At 25.8% G+C, this 21,021-nt stretch overlaps 1 protein-coding gene across 3 annotated transcripts; it reads right to left on the reverse strand.

The window, feature by feature from the left end:
* Window positions 1-1,705: 1,705 nt before the first annotated feature.
* Window positions 1,706-19,208, reverse strand: LOC114125228 (sodium/nucleoside cotransporter 2-like). Of its 3 annotated transcripts, XM_050206263.1 has the most exons (14): window positions 18,975-19,208; window positions 13,916-14,036; window positions 13,146-13,220; window positions 12,975-13,076; window positions 11,899-12,061; window positions 11,681-11,816; window positions 9,179-9,521; window positions 8,453-8,614; window positions 6,686-6,779; window positions 6,344-6,500; window positions 4,656-4,830; window positions 4,418-4,576; window positions 2,155-2,335; window positions 1,706-1,920 (listed from the first exon to the last, which is right to left on the reverse strand). In XM_050206263.1, exons 4-14 carry the CDS (start codon window positions 13,056-13,058, stop codon window positions 1,886-1,888), a joined length of 1,689 nt encoding a protein of 562 aa, XP_050062220.1. In that variant the 5' UTR covers window positions 13,059-13,076; window positions 13,146-13,220; window positions 13,916-14,036; window positions 18,975-19,208; the 3' UTR covers window positions 1,706-1,885. The 3 variants fall into 3 exon arrangements, with proteins under 3 accessions (XP_050062220.1, XP_027844584.1, XP_027844585.1); XM_027988783.2 differs by lacking the exon at window positions 13,146-13,220; XM_027988784.2 differs by lacking the exons at window positions 13,146-13,220; window positions 13,916-14,036.
* Window positions 19,209-21,021: the final 1,813 nt, after the last annotated feature.

The following is a 21,021-nucleotide window of genomic DNA, read 5'->3' on the forward strand; positions in this document are numbered from 1 at the left end:
ACTTAAAGGTTAGCTTATTAAACGTAAGATTAGTATCATAGCCACTTATAAATTAAACTACAACTTATAATAACTTATAATAGAGTTAAATACTTAAATAAAACTACAATAATTAATAATTATAAATTCATAATTTACTTAATTTACTAATTTTAAAAATTTTTCATGAATCATATACCTAACAAGTTACTTGCAGATTACAGTTTTAATTATAGTTAAAATTTTCAAATTGAGCAATAAGCTATGGTTTGAAGATTATTAAAGAATGGAGAAGCTAAGCACTGATGTCCTATCTACACTGAAATGCTTAAGTTATTGAAAAAAAGTGGTGGTCAAAACATTAAATACACACTTAAATCATTATTTTCAAAAGGTGATGATGATAAAAATGCAATTGTGTCTCAAAATTTTAGAAAAAAATAAAATAATTTGAGTTTTACCAAACGATGATTTGAGAATTTTTTTTTATTTAATTTTTATCTAAAAATTATATTTTAAATACCTAATTAAAAAGTTCACATAGGTGCATTCATATAATTACATTCATATTGATGAAACTACTTAAGAAAAAAAAAATTAGTTTCTAATACTCTTAAAGACAATCTGTAAAAATATTTTTTTTAAATATAATTTCATATTTGTATTCCTTAACTAGAACACGAGTATTAAAAGACTTTAAAAAGATCAATACTCTCAAGAAGATAATAAAATTGTTCTCCTTGTGTATTTCTCAGAATATACAAATTTATGTAAGTTAATAATATATATTTAGAAACATGATATATGTAATATGTATAATATATACATTATACATATAACAAACATAGTAATACAACTATCTACACTCTACAGGGTAGTAATAGAAATAATACTATTCCTTAAAGTAGCATATTATTATTTAGTAAGTATAGAAAATATGATAAAATGTTTATGAAAGTTATTGATAAATTTTTATCATAAAAAATTGTTACATTAGGAAACAAAAATGTACAGTGAAATATTAGCATAGTAAAAATACATAAAGGTAACGGAATGATTTCTAAAATATTGTGTAATTAAATAAGTCCAGTAAAATATTTATTTAATTTATAATTACATATAATAACAATATATAAAATTATAAAAAAAATAAAACAAAATGAATATGAGGTTAGATGTTGCCATAGTGGACTAATACGTGGATTTAATTAGTAATCATTTACAAAATAATATGTGTATTAGTTTTTTTTCTACTAGTTACTATATTAGATACTATAATTATAGGCCGTTAGGGGTTGTAGACCTACTACAACGCCGCCATAGTAAATAATGTTTTTTTTAGATAGTTTATAATGTTTATTTATGAACGTCTGAAAACTCGTAACTTTAATATAGTATAGTCACTTCGTAATTATTGCGATGTAACAATGTATATTTATTTTATCATATTTACATTAGGTACCTAAACTTTATACATATTTCGTAATAGAACAATTTTTTAAATATAATATAATATATAGTACACATGAGTGAAACTTGTTTTCATATTATAATATTTAGTTATCTTATACTATCGATTTTGGTTTTTGATTAAAAAAATATTATTCACATTGTGTTTATAAATATTTACATAATATTATCAATTAAGTATAATCTTGTACCTATATTTAACAATATAAAAATATAGTCATGATTAACAAAAGAAAATGAGAATTTCGTCGATGAATGTTCAAAACAATAATAAAATATATTATATTACTTATAAAAATATAATTGGTATAATTTATACCAATAAATGGGTATGTGTAAGTTTGCTATTATGTAGATAGCAATAATACATCACATACATTTATATATATATATAAAAAATTACATATACAAAAATTACAAAGATAATTTATTGCTTTTAGTTTTGTAATCCTTCGTCGGGCATTAATAAACCTGGAAAATAACATTTTTGATTAGTTATTACTTGTCGACCAAACACCACGTCGTAACGGAAAATAAATAAATGTCTGGATACAACAGATGGTGTTAGAGAGAAACATTTTATACGGTGTGGTATTGTGTTTGGGAGGAGGAGGGGATAACAAACGGTATTATTTTTCATTCGCTTTGAACTTATGAAGTACCGTTAAATTTATATATCTAATATAATAATAATATTATACTTACTAGCAATAGCGGCCGTTAAAAAGCAAGTGACCGTACCACCGAGAAATGCCCTAAATACATTTTTGGTTATCGATGATCGCTGTGTAGGGCACAAAGTCGTCAATGTGGCAATCATCGATCCAATTGATCCTGGATTGGCGAAACTGCATAAAGCAAAAGTGGCGACGATTTCCGACTTGCGCTGAAAATCAAATACGTGTGAAAATAAATCGATAAACGCAATGACGGTCACATTTGCATTACACGGCACCTCTTATTAAAGTCTGTCCTAATTGCATGCCACATCTTCAAGGGTTTGTTAGAATTACATGCCATGTACAATTTTATTTATCATGCACTTATGTTTACAAATCTAGGTACAATTAATAAATTAATAAATTTTATGTTTTGAATAAATAAAAAAATATATTGATAAAAATGTCGATTAATTTAAAGTTTGTTGTTTGAAAAATTAGAAAATAAAAAAATTAAGTTGTGATAAGTAAAAAGTATGTATAGCATGCAATTCAGACATACCTTTCAAGAGGTGAAATTTAGGCATTATAATTTATGATTATTTATTTGGCATGTTATTTGGATGCACCGGCAGGGATGTAGCCAAAAGGAGAGGAAATATCCCTTCCAAAATATTAAGGAAATTTAAAATTTTCTAGCTGTAAACGTGTTACGTAAAACGTAATCATAATATGTAATAAAATTGTAAATTGTATGAAAAGGTTGTGGTAAAACTGCAAACGTCTAAAATACCTATGACAACATCGCAACATATCAAATATGTGAGAAATAAAAAAAAACTACTCTTATACAATAGATTGTCAGCAATTAGAATGGATTTTGAGGAACGCAAACTTGTATTTGTGGTACGTTTGTAAAACGGTTAGAAAACACGCAGGCTTCATGCGTCCTCTAAAGGTTGGTATAAAGTTAATTTATACTATTAAAGTTATAAAGTTAACTCAATGTAAGATTTAGGAAATTTCATATTAGAAATCAAATAAGCGAAGTAGGTATGTCTGTCATATTCATAATAAAAACAAGCTTATACCTTATACCTTATACTAGTCAATTACTCAATTAAAAATATAGGAAAAAGAAGAATCATTGATGTTAGTTATAAACTTGTAACTACTAAAAATCAAACAAATAAATATTAAGTACAACAGCGCTATCTAACGGTGAGCATAATATGCAATAAGAGGTTTTTCACTCACTGTTTAGTGTTTATAAAGATAGTACTACCATTACCGTGACCGAACCCGTAGACGAATTATCGTTAAAGTTACTTACGTTCGTAATTTTACGATTCAGCACAAATCGATTAAAGACCTACGACTATTTCACCCATCCCTGGGGCTGTGGTTAAAAAAAGTCACTGTTGATTCGGCAAAAAACATTGAAACCATCATTATTTCAGTCAAATGAGTGAGTTGTGAGTAAGTGAGCGAGTGAGTGAGTGAGTGGATGGTGACTGTTAATTAAAAATGTAAATATCAAGCAATACGCTTGATAGAAATACACCATGGTTCCTATTTAGGTACATGACTATAACCAATCAAGTTTACTATAGTCTCGCACCGAAGTAAAGTGCGTCATTTCAGTTTTTGAATTGTTATTGCCAAAATGTTTACGGCCATTATAAAATCATTACTAGGCAACTGTTTACTCGAAATAGTTATATCATAGGTATAATATCACAGATATTTTTATTTAATCTGTGATAATATTATAAAATATACGATGGTATTTGAAATATAATTATATAAACGACTGAGAGTGCTATTTTTAGATTGATTAAAAAAAATACTTTACCATTTTGGTAGATAGAAGTAATTATTAATTTGTTTTTTCTTATTATCACGATTTAACGATTAGGACTATTAGTATATAGCTCGTGGTTATAATTTATTTTAACAACAATATTTTGAGACGTTTAAATTATGTTTTTTTTTTTTTTAAGTTATTAATTTATAATGTATACTATAACTGTTTTTAATTTTCACTCAGTGTTGGTCAACAGTCGAACCACGGCAAATTGTATTTGAAAATTAAAAAATATATTTACAAATATATATCCAGGGAAATGTATACCTTATTAATTATTATCAAAATTTAGTCATATTGGCTCTTTCGTGTTATTTTTGTCAGGCCTAAGGTGTTTTAAGAAAGTTGGTTACAATCCCCCCCTCTACTCTCAATGTAGTTGGAATATTGGAATATGAATATGATGTCTATAAAATACAATGCACGACCGTATTACACTTACGTTAAGCTTGCCTTCTTTAATTAGATCGCCCATTTGTTTGTACGCCACAAATTCGTTAATTGTCATTTTCAAGCCGATCAATTTGCCGACAGCTTCACATTCGCTAGGATCAACGCCCAACAGCCACGTGACAGGTATCAATATCTTGCCCAATACATACTGTGGACAATCGGAAAATGGAATACAAATCAAAAATCGATACAATTTATACACCAAATTATGTTTTTTTTTGGCTAACCTCGAATGATAGATCTTCGAATCCGACCAAATGTCCCAACCACGTTATTATTGCGTTGATGAACGCAACAAACGACACGAACGCCACTATGTTGGCGACAATCGCTCCGATTATTTTCAATCCAAACTGGGCTCCTTTACAAGCCGCGTCCATCACGTTACCCTCGTCGTTAGTCCTGTAAAATATTATACAAAATTAACACGGCGTTAATAATCATAATAATATAATACTACTATAATATGTGAGGATTCATTTTTTTTTTTTTTTGTAGTTGATCTTGGCAATATTGCTTACATATTAACAATTGTTGATATACCTGATTTATGAAACCAAATATTGAATTTTGTATCTACAATTTCTAATTTTGTGGTCCAGCTAATATGTTATATAAATATTGTTCGGATTTTAAAGCACAACAAGCAAATAAAAAGCACACGACTGTTTTGATAAAAAAAGAAACATGTTTGTTTTAAAAAAAGCAAAAAAAGCATGACCAAAAATTAACATGGACTAGTTAAAAATGAATAAACAAATTTTAAATATAAATTTAAGTTAAAAAAAGAATTTACTACCATGTATTTCCCTAGATTTTTAATAGTGAAACTGACTCTATTATCAGAACAGAATATTATTATACGTAGAAAACGAACTTTCTACATCCACTGAAGTGATAATTAATTACAACACTAAATCTTAAATTTTGAAATGTTCCATATTGATGTTATAGGTATACTGACCGTATAGGTAGATATAGGTAGGTATAATATTATGTAGATCAATAATCTATACGTTTAATACATTTAATAAACAAGCCGATAACGAATACAATAATAATCCAATACCCATATTTCGGGTTTTTACATGTCTTAATAATTATTTTTTTATTTTTATTATTACAATAGCATAATATACATATAAAAAATTACAGTTGGAATAATTGAAAAAAAGCAAAAATAAATTGGTTTATTGGGAATCAGAATGACGCGTGAAAAGAATTTATGTATAAAAATTAGATTTCTGTCTCATTTATAAAAAAAGAAGCATATTATATGCTTTAAAATTCGAGCCCTATATTATATTAAAACAAAAGCTTTGTAGTCATCAATCACTAGAATATTATCATGTATTTAATAATGTTATTTAAAAATAATAAAACTGTTTGGTATTTCAAAAAATAATATTCACACGGCAAATTTAAGTATAAGGTGAATCGAAAAAATAATACCAATATTTTAAACAGAAATTGAAATGTATAGAATAAATGTAACTACAGTGCGAACAACTACTATAGGAGACTTGAATAGGTATTGAAAAATATTTGAAAAAAGGTATTACTATAGTCTATAATGTTTAGAAGGGTATTAGAATTAGATTAGAATAATAGGTTCAGTTTTCACAGAACAGTAATATAAACAAGCGAGTACAACTAAAAGAAAATCAATAATGGGTCCATTGTAATATGAGTAGTTTTGGTTATAATATTGTAAATTTTTCATGAAAAAAATAATATTATTTAACAATATTCTTGTTTTAGACTCTAATACAAAAATGAGCTAGTTAGCGCTTATAATATTTACAATTATTATCCTCTATATAAAAAACGATTTATTTCTTCAAATTTTAGTAATGGGACTCTCCGACAAAATAAACAATTCACCCTCATCGTTACACGTATAAGGTACACTTACTTTTTAGTACATATTTGATCTATACTATTTAATGATTTTTCAGTTTCTGGGAAAATCAGTTTAGAGAAACTCAACGCAGTTGGAGCTGACATTACTGATGCTGTAATTAAGTAAGCCGGATCTATACCGAATGATGTATATGCCGCAAATACAGTGCCTAAATAAAACATAAAACTAATGTGAATGTTATAATATCAGCAAACACACTTTTATAAGAAGTTAAAACTTGAATGTCCATTAAAAAGTAAAAATCATTAAACAATTTCGCTGTTTATGTTTTTTTTTTTTTGAGGATAGACCCAATTTGTATTGCATCAATATTTATAATAAGATTAATCATACCAGCTACTGTTGAAAATCCTCCCATCATAACGGTATGGATTTCAGATTCTGTTAAATCAGGTAAATATGGTTTGATGATAATAGGCGCCTCTGACTATAATAAAAGAAAAAAATTAGTTTGTATTGAAATCGTTACACAAATATTGTCATTGATTAAAGTGGTATAGTATAATAATATGTTAACCAATAGCTACCCAAAATATTTCATTTATAATATTAACATAACATTTATCTAAAATAATACTGGTTATGTTTTTTTTTTTTTGTATACGAAATAGTTATCTCGCTCAATGCACATGATTATTACAATATTATGTTGTTGATCTATTGTTTAACATAAAATATTTTTTTTATTCTAGCATTATTTAAGTTGATAGATTTCCTTGAGAATTAATTTAATAAAAAAATATAATTTTAAACTGCACGTGGACAAAATTGTCTTCAATAGTTTTTAACGGATATATAAATTTATACATTTCCTGTATTTAATTTAATTTACGTTACTCAAATTTTGTAATTTTTATACATTAGGTAACTTACCGGTATTTTATAAGCTAAATTTGAAAGACACTATATTAATTAGCACGTGAGAACCGTATTGTGATATTTACATTATTTGTAAAACTATTTGTATAGATACAACAATTCAGTAAATAAATAAGTAAACATCAAAGGAAATTTAATGCACGTGATTTATTTTTTTGTCAAATAAAATAATCTTATGATTAATGAAGTGCCAATAAAGGACGTCATATCACATACAAGTACCTATAAGTAATATAATGCGTCGTATAGTTGTAATAATGTATAATGTATTGATGTCAACAATTTTTCTTAAGTAAATAAAACAAAAGTTTATATTTTGAAAATATAGTATTCTTATATCCATTTAGCAGTTATTAATTCATTACTATTGATTTAATTGAAATTTTTAATTCCTTAATCATTTAACATATTTAATTTAATGAAGCCAACACGATAATAACAATGTTCATTTATTCATTACTATTTTTATTCAAACAATTTATAGCTAATAAGAATTGTCACGACGAATTTAAAATTTATTTAGATAGATGTACTAAATATTATATTTTTATTCACTTTAAATTAAATAAAAATAAATATTTTTTCTATGAAACGTTTTAAATTTTAATTAAACATATATGTTTAAAATTATTTTTATTATTTTACTACCATTTAAAGATTATGATATACTTATCAAAGATTATTTATTACAAGATTTGGTAAAATAAAAAGAATTTTATTTAAATTGTTTGTTTACTACGTGCAATATAATTATAATATAATTATATTTAATTATAAATATTTTAAATATAATTCGAACATATATTTCATACTAACCATATTTTTTTAAAAAAACACGGTATATTTTATAATATTTCGTACTTTATAATTTAATAACATGTGAATATGTTTCTCGAATTTCTAAACAGATAACTACTATACTGTCTATACTATACTATTATACTACTATATATTATGTACGAATAATGATTATTTTTATTTTGTTAGTTTAATAAACTACAAAAAAAAGTAGTTATTATAAAAACAGTTAATTGATTAATACTTTTTTCGAATTTCTAAAAAATATTCAAAATTTTAAAACAAAAACTTTTATAAAAAAAATAATGTTTATCCATCAAAATGTAATTTCACGTCCAATAGCCACAGAAACAAAAAAATGTATGTCTATTATTATCTAACGTTATAAGTTTATAGTTTCTCGTATTTAATAAATTCACTTACCATGCCTAAAAACACGCTAGCACAGGTATTAACTGATTCGGCTGCTGTCGTTCCTAGTAATTTTTGCAAGCACCATCCTAATTTTATAACTACCGTCTGTATGATTCCATAGTAAAATAGTATTTCAATTATAAAACACATAAAAAATAACACTGAAAGCACCTGTAATAAAATCAAAATGTTACAGTATATAGTTAAAATGTTCAATCTGTGTATAATATTTTAAATTATGATATTATTATTCGTCGAATAATAATAACTATTCAACGCTACATAGGTGAACTGTAAAGAAAAATAATGAGTACTAGTGTTTTCATAGAAAGATATTTAAAAAATCACTTAAAAAAAATCATGTACCTAATCATATAATATAAAAACGTTTTTGTATCGGTGCTATACTGTTATATACGTGAAGCTTTGTTATCTTCCAGCAGAGTGTTTACAGATGAAATAATATGCTTATAGAGTCTAAAATTCAATGTATAATATTCATTGAGCATTAATTTCTATAAATAGGTATAATTTTGTAATATTTCATTATAAACTCATGCGTACTGACCAACGATACAAAATAATGAGGTTATAGTGTTTCAATAAGTAATTTAAATACAAAAAATTGAAAGTTTACAGTGGTACCTTTATAGTGTACATATTATCAATTAAATTTGATTCATGGTTTGTTAATGAATCAAATTAAATATTATCACATTATCATACATTACTAACCTTAAATGCGAATACACCATAATTGTCGATTAGTTCATTTCCGTACGTCACCTTAGCACCAACGTACGCAAAGGAGAAAAACTTATCGGCCAATTCTCCAACTGCCTGGACTATAGATCGGCCGACTTGCCATCTGATTGTCAACATTCCTATAGTTATCTGAGTGGCTAATCCGGACGCAACTGTGATCCAATTCACATGTCTACGGTGTTTGGAAAATATGAATCCAAGGAGAATAAATACGCTAAGTCCAGCCAATGGCACTAGCCTATGTCTATTATTTTTTGTGTCGAAGAAAATGAATAAAACGAATGACCCTAAGAAAGTACACAGCACTCCGATTCTATATGAGAAAAAATATAAATAACGCACGAATTATTTCATATTAGTAAAAATTATAATAACTGACAAGTAATAGGTAGGTTGTAGGTAACACTAATAACTAATGAAAACAAGGAATAGTTCATACCCCCAAAAGAATGTAATGAAAATAAAGTTGCGAAGTGAGTAGCTCTATTGTATAGCAGGTGTCAAGTGAGTAACGATAATGTAGGTATATGTTAAATAATATACTTACATTGTAATAAATAACTTATTTAAGTAATATCTCAAAATTAATGTTTAAAATAAAAATATTTTAATTATCATTGCGTAAAGTAAAATGTATAGTACTTAGGTATATGTAAAAATTTAGAAATTTTAAATTTTAAAAGACTATTATTTTAAACTATTATGAAATATATCAAAGAACATATTATTTATCGTATAAACATATGATTTTGTTCAACTTTGAATATACAATTTGAACTTTAAATGCATATAAAATAATGGAGTCTATGTATTTTTAATATTTTCATAATATAGATACAAGAACAACTTATATGTGATTTTGTTTTAAATTTTCAAGAATTTTGGCACAGAGAACATTAGTTTTATCAACAGTTAAAAATAACATAAATATAATTATTCAAACGATGGATTTCTTTTTCCTTAGCTCACATTGATGTGGGATGACATACAACTCTTGAACTGTCATCAATTAATATACAGGGCTATAAGGATATGGATATACTGTGACGTATATCCGTTCAAGACAATATCTGATAAACAACATGAAAGGTTAGCTATAAATATAAAATACTAAAACTATCTACGAAGTGTTATGAGTGATAAAAAATATTTATATTAATTTCATATTTTAATTTTAATTTATATTATGTCTTTATAGGTAGGTGCATTAAAAATATTGTGTAAGTGTAACATATAAATACACACTCATCATAATAATACAATGACTAGAATCCAATTTTTTTTTTTTTTTATAGATAGTAGATGACAAATCATAATTTATAAAACTGATTGGTTAACTGTGATTTGTAATTATTTTATTTTTATTTTTATTTATAATAAATAATATAATTACTAATATAATTACTTAGTAACTGTTTTATCTTTAAGTAACACATTTAGGGAGATAAATGGACAATGAATTCTAACAAATTATCTTTTAAAATTATTAACAAGATTAAATAATAAATTAGTTTATAATACTACCTATTTAAAACCTTTAATCATTTTCTTTAAAAACAGCGTAATTAGAAAAAAGATAAATAATAATTAAATAATCATTGTAAACACAACATACCATTCATTCTGACTCTAAAATAATAATACATCAATATATTATTCGATAAAAAAAAAAAAAAATGTATTAAAATAACGAAATCATGAATTAAAATTTTTTTTCTTAAATATATAATTAAACATTAAAGCTTTTAATCTATTTTAAAAAAATGCATTCAATAATAATAGATTTCCGTATACTACAAGGTTATTGCTGTTTTATTTTTTAGTCACTATGCTAAAGATAGTAGGTATTTACATTATTATGCCTATGGTATGGTAACCTAACTTATTTGTTCAACATCACATCTGTATGGAGTTTACTATGGTATTGAAAGATTTTCGTCGCGTATTAACATAATTTTCACGTACACATCAGTTACTATTTTCAAACGACCGAGTTTTTACCGCATGGCAACAAATTTGACCATGGCCGATTTGACGTGGATAATAAATCGAGTAATTGTAAGCTACTCGTGTATAATACATTGTATATAGGTTCAGTGTGTCTAAAGTCAAAAACAACACTTGATACTTTTGTAGAATGACCTTGCTTTTAAATTAGGTTATTTTACGATGTCCCAGGTCCCTGTAATATCTACGCATTTAGGAAAACACAATTTTTCATTACTAAAGCAATATACATTTTTGATTACATATTTCAGGAGTACGAAAATTAGTAAATCGTTTCATGTATTTCAAAAATATAACCTGCTAATTAAAAAAAAAAAAAAGGATCGCTAGATAGGTATAAGTATTTATAAACAAACACTTAATAGAAGTAGGTAGGTGACAATGATTAACATGATAATATTACTGATAAACCATAACTGTACACATATTTCTAAAATAATAATGTATTATTGTAGGTAGTATTACTTGAAGTGTGCGTGAGGTAACACCTTCACAGTAGGTATCAACGTGAACAGGAATCTGACGGGCTGTATACCGTAATAACACGTGGTCACGATGATCAGTAGACCTAATCCGTTTTTCCAGCCGACGTCTTTTACGTCTGTAACACGTAGATGACGACAATGACAAAAGCTGTATCATTATTATACATCATACGCATATATATGTGATTAGGTACACACCGCTTAAATACCAATGGTTGATGGCAGCTAATATATAAGCCAAGACCATTCCATGGCACAGACATTTTAGTGCAAATTGTTTGTTGTTACTTATCAGCAATCGTGGAAAAAGCCAATTTCTTTTGTTGTCGAATCCTTCTTTGCACGTTTTCGGATGAGTTTCCTTTAATAATAATATGTTAATATATCTACGAATTTAACAAATTAAAAACATAACAGCTTATGGAAATAATTTTTCTATTTATCATCCTGATAAAAATTATAAAAAAAATCAAAATAATTGATTGTATTACGTGAACAAAAATGAAATGTAATATTAAATCGTATCGTTAAAAAAATGTATAACCACGATAAAAATATATTATGTTTCCTTCAGCTGCATAATATTGTGTTCTGTAATAATAAACGCGTTTTTATCGCTGTTCAATATCGATAAGTTTATTCGGAAACACAGCCAAACCAATTCAATTTTAATAATATTATATTCAATGCACGTCTGGTAACTACCTATATACACTTAAAAAGAACTTATTTATTATTTAAACCTATTGTATCATGTTTACATCGATATCACACAGTTTGTGAAGTTTACTCAACCTATACACAACGGCGTGTCTGCTAGTTTATACTTGTGACATTTTTCAAAATGATAAAAATAAAATAAAATTTAATAAAACGACTGGATTAACATATTCTTGTAACTAATATTTCGTGAATGTTAATCTTTCAGTTCTAAGTAAAACATTGACTGATTAAAGTCGTACATAAATTGCTCATTGTATATTATGGTAAATAAATAACATATATTAATTTAGTCATAATATCATGTCAAACACGATAATGTGGACTTGGCCTGAAGAATTTATGAAGATACATTAAGTGTATGACTACGTACATTCTTAGAGATTGTTTTTTATACTGTTCTAATCATAATTCATGAATAAAAAAATTAACGTCGTATGAAATATAGTGCGTAATGTACCTACATATAATTGTACCTATATACAATCCATGTGCAATTTTTATTTTTTCTAGAATCTTATGCAAAATTACAAATAAATTGTTTCAATACATACGTGGGTCTCGAAAGAGATGGTGGTACAGCCTTGATTGCTTTCGTCTACATTTGTTTTATTATCTGTGTTTGTCGCCATTTCCATGATTAGACTTAATAATTACTAAAAAAAAAAAGAAATATATTATATATATATATATATATATATCTACAAGACTAATATTATACTTACTATTTTTATAAATTTATAGATATACGTTTAGTAATTAAATACTATAATATAGTATATTGAAATGCGTAATAAATCCTAAGCAACAAGTATAGTATATTAGTATTTACATTAGTAGTATAACACTATAACAATAATCACTTTCACGGTATTAGTGTACACTGTAAACATGCAAATATTCAAATTAAAAAAAAAATGGTGGGGATTTCATAAATCATAATCCCCGCCAAACGCAAAATTTTGGACGACCATGTTAAGCTAATGTTATCTATCGACTACAGAGTACTGTATATACACGTGTTCTACCGGTTTAAGTAAACACGATTTTAAAAAGTTTTGTGATTTAATCAATCGTGTAAAACTCATCTAACACATTTAGATATTTGAAAATGCACTGAAGTGAATATATCCTTTTTTGTTTATAATTTCATATAATCATGAAGTCTTCAACATATTTCTATAAAATGTTTAATTTTAGTTTAAATAATAATGAATTATTTCGAGAATTTTTTAAGCAAACATAAACACATTTTTAATATAATGATATGTTTATGGTTGATACCAATACTATAATACCGTATACTATATACTATATAGTATAGATATAATATGCCATCTGTGTAATACAGTACTCGTATATTACGTAAAATATATTTACTATACCGGTCATTCTGTATTTTAATAAGTTGGAATTATTCGAAAAACTGAACTAGCATATGATTAAATAAAAACAAAATTGATTATTACATAAATAACTGTAGTGTAATACTTACAATGTATTAATATGGTTGGACTTTATGAATCCCAAATCGATGCATCAATGTTGTATGGAAGTCGTAGAATAAAATTATATCATTAACAATATGTAATTTGTAACCATTGAGAGTCAATAAACTAAAATATACAATGATAAAAAATTTCAGTGTACACGTTGGACTATGATTAATAAATATTAATAATATTACAGTTTAAATTTGGTTAGTCAGTATAGCAATTATTAACAACTTCAGGTGAAAATGTCGAAGAATCATATTTTACATTTTTTGTATTGTACCTATTGTAATTAATAATAGTAGTTATTACTTAAATATTATTTATGCAATTATACAGTTATTAACAATTTAATATGATATGTGTCTTGTATTATTTTTCAAAGAAAATATCAGTTAAAAAGGTGTACAAAGTTTTAAAATAAATGCATAATATAGTATTGTTTATTTGTTCATAAAATAGGAAATTACACTATTCCATTATAATTAGGAAATCGAATAATATTCTAAATTAACTTATTTTATTTCTTAAAAAAAAAAAATTATATAGGTACAATATATCGTATAACTATTCTTTATGAAGTACAAATGTACCTCTATCTATTATAAAATATATAAGTCATTAACTTTTATGAAAAGCCACGGGTCACTTAATTTTTTTTTTAAATTTTGCAGACCACATTCGTAAATTCATAATAAAAACATTCATTAAATGATTAAAAAAATGTATTCTAAAATACATGCTATGCTTAAAATGTGTTGGTGGTCTGCAAATAAAGATAGGCCGGCCGTTATGGGTTAAAGACACCTGCTGATGTTGTGTATTGAAAGAAGATTATTCAAACCTCATATGAGGGGGCCATCATATAATAGGTACCTATACCGCTATCAGAAAATATATGTTCTCTGATATACTTGCAAGAATTGTATAGTAGTTAGATAATTTCATTTTTTTAGTCATAATGTATTGATCAATACGTTATTTAACATATACATTTTATCATGCAATCATCGCTATATGCCTATATCTATACATGTAAGTCATTGCACTTACTATACTGTCCGAATCAACGTAGCTATATTATACGCTATTATAAAATGATTACTAAAAAACCGAAATGTAACCTTAAAATCGGTATTTTATATTTTCTGTTCTTTTAAATGTAAATATAATTTTAACACCGGTTAACTGTTAATTAATTTTGCATTCTTCTATTAAATAAAATATGTATAATATATAGGTATATATTATATAAAATAAAAATTATACATATTTATAGAAATCGTTTTCTTATGCCCAAAAAAGATTCATCAATATGCGAAATATGTGAAGTAACTCTTATTATAAAGCACATACTATCAAAATATCCCATATAAATGGAAAAAATTGACAATAATTGTAAAATATTTATTATATTTTTTTTTTGTATTAAATAGGTAACTAAAGACAAAACTTTTAACAATGCAAATCTGTGTTTGTGTGAATTACAATGATTGGATGACGTGAAGGAAAGAGGCATTTAGTGACAATAAATAAACTAGAAATATAAAATACCTATAGCACCTTAAGCCAATCCCCTCTATCCAAAATGGAATATTTTAATATTCCCAGAACAAAAAATTATAAACGTAATTACAACTTAACAAAACTAATTCTAATAATTGAAGTGGAATTTTTTTAATCAATAATATTAAAAAAAAGTATAATCTCTTTAAGGATCGATAAAACAAATCTCTTATTTCCACACCACAAATATATAGCTAGGTAATAAAGTTAATAATTACTGTACTTTTAGTATGATATTTTATATTTCTATCCTTAAATATTATGAATATATTGGTTTTATTGCATAGTATAAAACAAGAATATGTAAGCATCTATAATTTTTTTTTATTACCTATTTAATTGATGAGATACCTAAAACAAACTATTTTAATCGAAAAGATTATTTAAGTGTTTAATTATAGAGTATCACTGGTTTATTGGTACCTACCTATATTAGTTTTTTCACAACACAATGTTAAAACTATTAAATATTAATGTAACATAAAAAATTACTAATTTACTATTAAAACAACCTGATTTGTATTCAATCGCTAAATTGCTTAATACGAGGAAAATATAACATTATACTTTAGTGTTCAAATAGGAATTTAATTCTTAACAGCTGTTGTACAACGTAAGGTAAGTACAACCAAATGTAAATAAAAAATATGTGTAAAACACAATATTATATTGTGTATCGCTATTTTACTTGACACAAATTATATGGAGTTTATTATTTTAATATTTCATATTTATTATAACATTTATGGTACATTTAACATGTAACGTTATAATACGATTAAATTATATATTTATAAACTATAAATGTTGATTTAATTTCATAATATGCATAATGTGTATTAGTATATTATTTATATACATTACATAGGTCTGTAAACAGAGAAGTAAGATAAAACAGACAAATAGTTTAAACTGTTCTCAGTAAATGTAAAACGCTATAGAGATTTATTTAAATGTAAATTGATTATATATAGGTGTGAGATTTAATAGTTAATAAAAAATTATAATAGAAAAATATTATATTATCACGATAATACTACAAAAACATATTAATTTCTGATTAAATCGTATTGATCGTCTGTAAAAATATTTTAATAAACTTGACCAAATGAATTAGTTCTTGGAAAAATTTAAAATATACTTATAATATTTATCTGTTTTGTCAACATCGAGTTTTGACTACTATAAAATAATATATATTACATTATACTATACTTGCTTTTTGTATAATGAAAAATTCACATATCAGTTATACCTGTTTATTAAGCAGACAATAGTTGAAAAAATTCGAATTGTATGGAAGGTAATTTAAACCTATATAGTTATCGAGCACATAGGTACTTATCTACCACATACAATATTAAGAAAATAAATGAGTATATCAATTACCAAACATCAGAATAATTAAAACTAAAAGAAAAGAACACTAATTCCAAGCACTACAGTTACACTAACGTTAAATACTGATTATATTATCATTATAGTACATTGAAATAAACGGTTTTCACAAATATTGTAATTCGTAGTTGTAAGCGCCGTAATTTCTTAGTAAAAGTATGAAGACATTTTCCTATAATTTTAATAATATTATGATATGCCAGCAATATAATTATTGACAACGATTAAATGTGTTGTGGACACACATAATATTACCTACTACACGAGACGACCTTGGAGAGTAAAAAAAAAAAAATAATAATAATAATAACAAGCAAACAAACAGACGAAATACGAGTGAATAGAAATATTAGATATATCGTGATTCATACAATACGTTTATACCGAATATACCTATGTATTTAGTATAAGAGGTAGCTTATAGAGATTAAAGCTGTGTGCCTACCTTATTTTCACGTGTGGGAAATAATCAAAACGATAAACTCCACGAAAACGGGTGTCTCAGTCATGTGATATTAAATAATAATATTACACTTTTGATCAAAAGCGACAATAATATAGGTCGAACTACACAACACAGTTCAGTCATATTATAACATTATATTGCATTGATGAAAGACGGCGAACGTTAAAAACGATAACATAATGCATTGTGGTGTTATGCGTAGGTAGCTTACATTGTAGTACGCCCGACCACTAATAGAAAACTGTCACTCGACGAAGAATAGTTCGAAAACGGATTGTGACGTACAGTGGACCGCGACGAGCGCGAGAAACCGAAATAGACCAAAAACCGTGCAACGGTGGCTATGGATGATACAGATGAAATGTTATAGCCACCGGTGAAAAATAATAACATAATAACATGATTGTATGAGTACAAAACTAAATAGGCACTATATTACACGGGCACCGAAAAAAAGCGTTATTGAAATTGTACCTATTTTATCTACAAAAATTATTTATATGTATAATAATCTAATGATTTTATTAGTATTTTATAGCCTCGTTGTTTTCATCGTTCTGTTATACCATAATAAAATAGAACATTACATTACTTGACGGTAATTGCGGGTAGGTTAGTATAGTTGAGATTAGGCACTCGAATTTACATTCTATAAGAATTAAAAACACAAAAGTATAACGCATTATTTAATATTATACAACACCTATAATATTGAACAATCATATTATTTTTGTGCATTTAAAAATTTGAAATTATTTTTACACATCTCAGGTTGATTAATATTTACTTAGTGAAATATAAAATGTCAATTTATTTTATTTAATATTACTTATGAAAAGAATTTCTTTACTCAATTTGAAGCCAATAAACTTACGTAACTACGTTTTTACCACATAAAACTTTTTTTTTGACCCAATAGTCTTAAATTTTTTATAATATACGTAACAATGAAAAAAAGGTTAGGTTAACCTTGTAAAAAATCTAGTGACAAAGTGTATTAATAATAATGGAATTATTATATTTTTTAAGTTTTATTGCATATTAATACTTGAAAATTTACTATTTTTAGAAGTCATAAAATAATTTATTGAATAAATAAATGTTTAGTAGATAAAACAATTCGTTTTTACCTGGTTTAAATCAATAAAAAGAGCGAATGAAAGTATTTTTTTCTAAAATTATATATCTATGAAGAAGGTATCATAATCAATTTGTTAAATGTATATACATTTTAATAATTGTTATTGTTTTTACTTATTTGAAAATAATATTTATTTAACACTAAATTAAGTCGAGGTAAAATTCTAAGCTTACAATAACGATAGAAAAAAAAATAGATTATATATTCATGTATTTTTGATAAATTATTTTTTCTTTTAAAACTATAAAATTTGCTGCTTTTATTAACTAGATAAAAGTTAAAATAAATATATACTCATCTCGAGTTTATATTTATTTACCTTTTTTTTTGTGTAAAACCAAAGTTGTTTTTATTTATTTTTCTTGATTATATCAAAAAACAGAATATCCATCTACTTATAATTTAATTTTAAAATAAATTTGTGATTCTTTTATATTTTCGTATAATACATAGTATAAGTCGTTATACTATTATGCATACTATATCTTACCTTAGTTATTGGTTATTACGTAGTCATCAGCGCACAATAAAAGTTGTTGATACAAAACAAAAACATTTAAAAATTAAAACGAACTTTATATTTGAAACTGTCGTCGATTCAACCGGTCGTCGAAACAAACTAATTCATGAAATATCTGTGTAACTATAGGTACTCGCGCAGCGTAACAGTCAGTACTTAAGTGAGCATATTATGCAGCGTTCTTCGAACATTGTACTCAAGGACTAACGCATCTACACATACTATGTAGCTACTTGTTAACTACGAAAGTGTGCATGCACGGTGATTACAACCAATAAAATTGCTCTATTCGTTTACAGTAATAATTATATTATAATATATTTAAAAAAAAATTAAAAAACACATACACACATAATATACGATAAATATATATATATATATATAAATATAAATAAAACAAAGTACAGCGATTATTTACATGTAAAAGAAGGGTACATCGTTAAGAAGCATTATGTCTAAACACATTACGAATATGTTCGTAATGAAAGCTTTTTAAAAAAAAGACAAAAATAAAAAAAAAACTTAAGACTAATAAATAAATTAATAGTTCAAATATGTTATTGATAGAAGTATGCGGAAATATAGTATTCGGATGTCCGCAGACATCGCTCTAGATAAGATGAATAATATATTGCGCATTAACAAACATAACACGTAATTAGGGGTACTTAGTGGGTACCGGTAAATAATATAATAAATACCTATTGTTCATAAAAAAAGAAAAATACGTACGTCGCTTAGTCTGTATGAAATAAATTAATATTTTAACAAAATGTAATAAATTACTAAAATAAATTGAATAATTTAATAATAATAATATGTAGGTACCTAACGAATAATGTGTACGATCGAGGCATGGATTATTACAACAATGTTAATGGTGCGGGGAGTATTAATTTTTATTGCTGTTATTGTATTTTTCTATTTCACTGATGGCGTAGTCAAGATTTTAACAAATTAAATATCTAATTTGTTGATATAGGTCGACTACGAAATTAAAACATAACTGATTTTATATTGGTCGTCACTAATTATAAAAACTATAGGAACATTTTACATAGTGTTAGTACAATTATAATAGTAGTAAAAATAATAATAATAATATAAATTAAAGTTATACTAAATCTATTTTCCAATCGACACACTATACGTACACGTATGTACATACATCAATAAATAATATTATGTCCCTCCACCTCAACAATATAATAATATATAACACGAAAAAAAAATCTATCATTGGGTTTGAAGTGTTTATGCTATGTATAAAAAGAAACGTGTGTGTGTGTTTGTCATATACGGACTTAGGTCAAAACGGACAGGGCTCGAAAATGTGTTTTTTACACCTAAACATTATTGATCTATCGGTTGCTTAATTGATGTTTATTACATAAATTAATGGTTTTAATAGGCCAAAAAGTGGAATTGCACATGTATCATATTATATTGATGTGTTTATATTAGATTATGTGTTATACGAGTACATGGATATAGAGTAATGTTTTTCAATCGTAAGCAGACAATATTTTATCCAATTATTGGGGCAGTTTTTGGGCTTTAACAATTTATATACTATTTAAAAAAATATGGTTTTAAAATAAATTAAATATATCTAATAAGTTACAAAATTAAAATAGCGCAAATTACTATTTTTTAGGATGGTAGGCGGTTCAAGATTACTGTTAAATAATTGTTTGTTTGTAGCAGTGGTTAAAATTTACCCAAGCCAGCTATCATCTTATTTGCACCGACGAGCCTAAAATAGATGTTTTGAAAACACACTGTGCACACGTATAATATATTATGATTCGACGTGTCAGCAGTTGATCATCGACCAATTCCGCCATAATTATCTGTTGTCCGGGCTCTCGGTGGTCGATGGTTTGTGCAGTTGGACTACGCCTTGCGGGATGATCTGATCGCGGAGCTCGTGGCCATCTCTGGACAGACTTCCGGGTATGGTTCCGTTGTTCCGGTGCTGCCGGCTACCGTGCCGGATCCGATGCTGGTTACCCTG

This window comes from Aphis gossypii, chromosome X, assembly GCF_020184175.1.
Source record: "Aphis gossypii isolate Hap1 chromosome X, ASM2018417v2, whole genome shotgun sequence".
Lineage (NCBI taxonomy): Eukaryota > Metazoa > Arthropoda > Insecta > Hemiptera > Aphididae > Aphis > Aphis gossypii.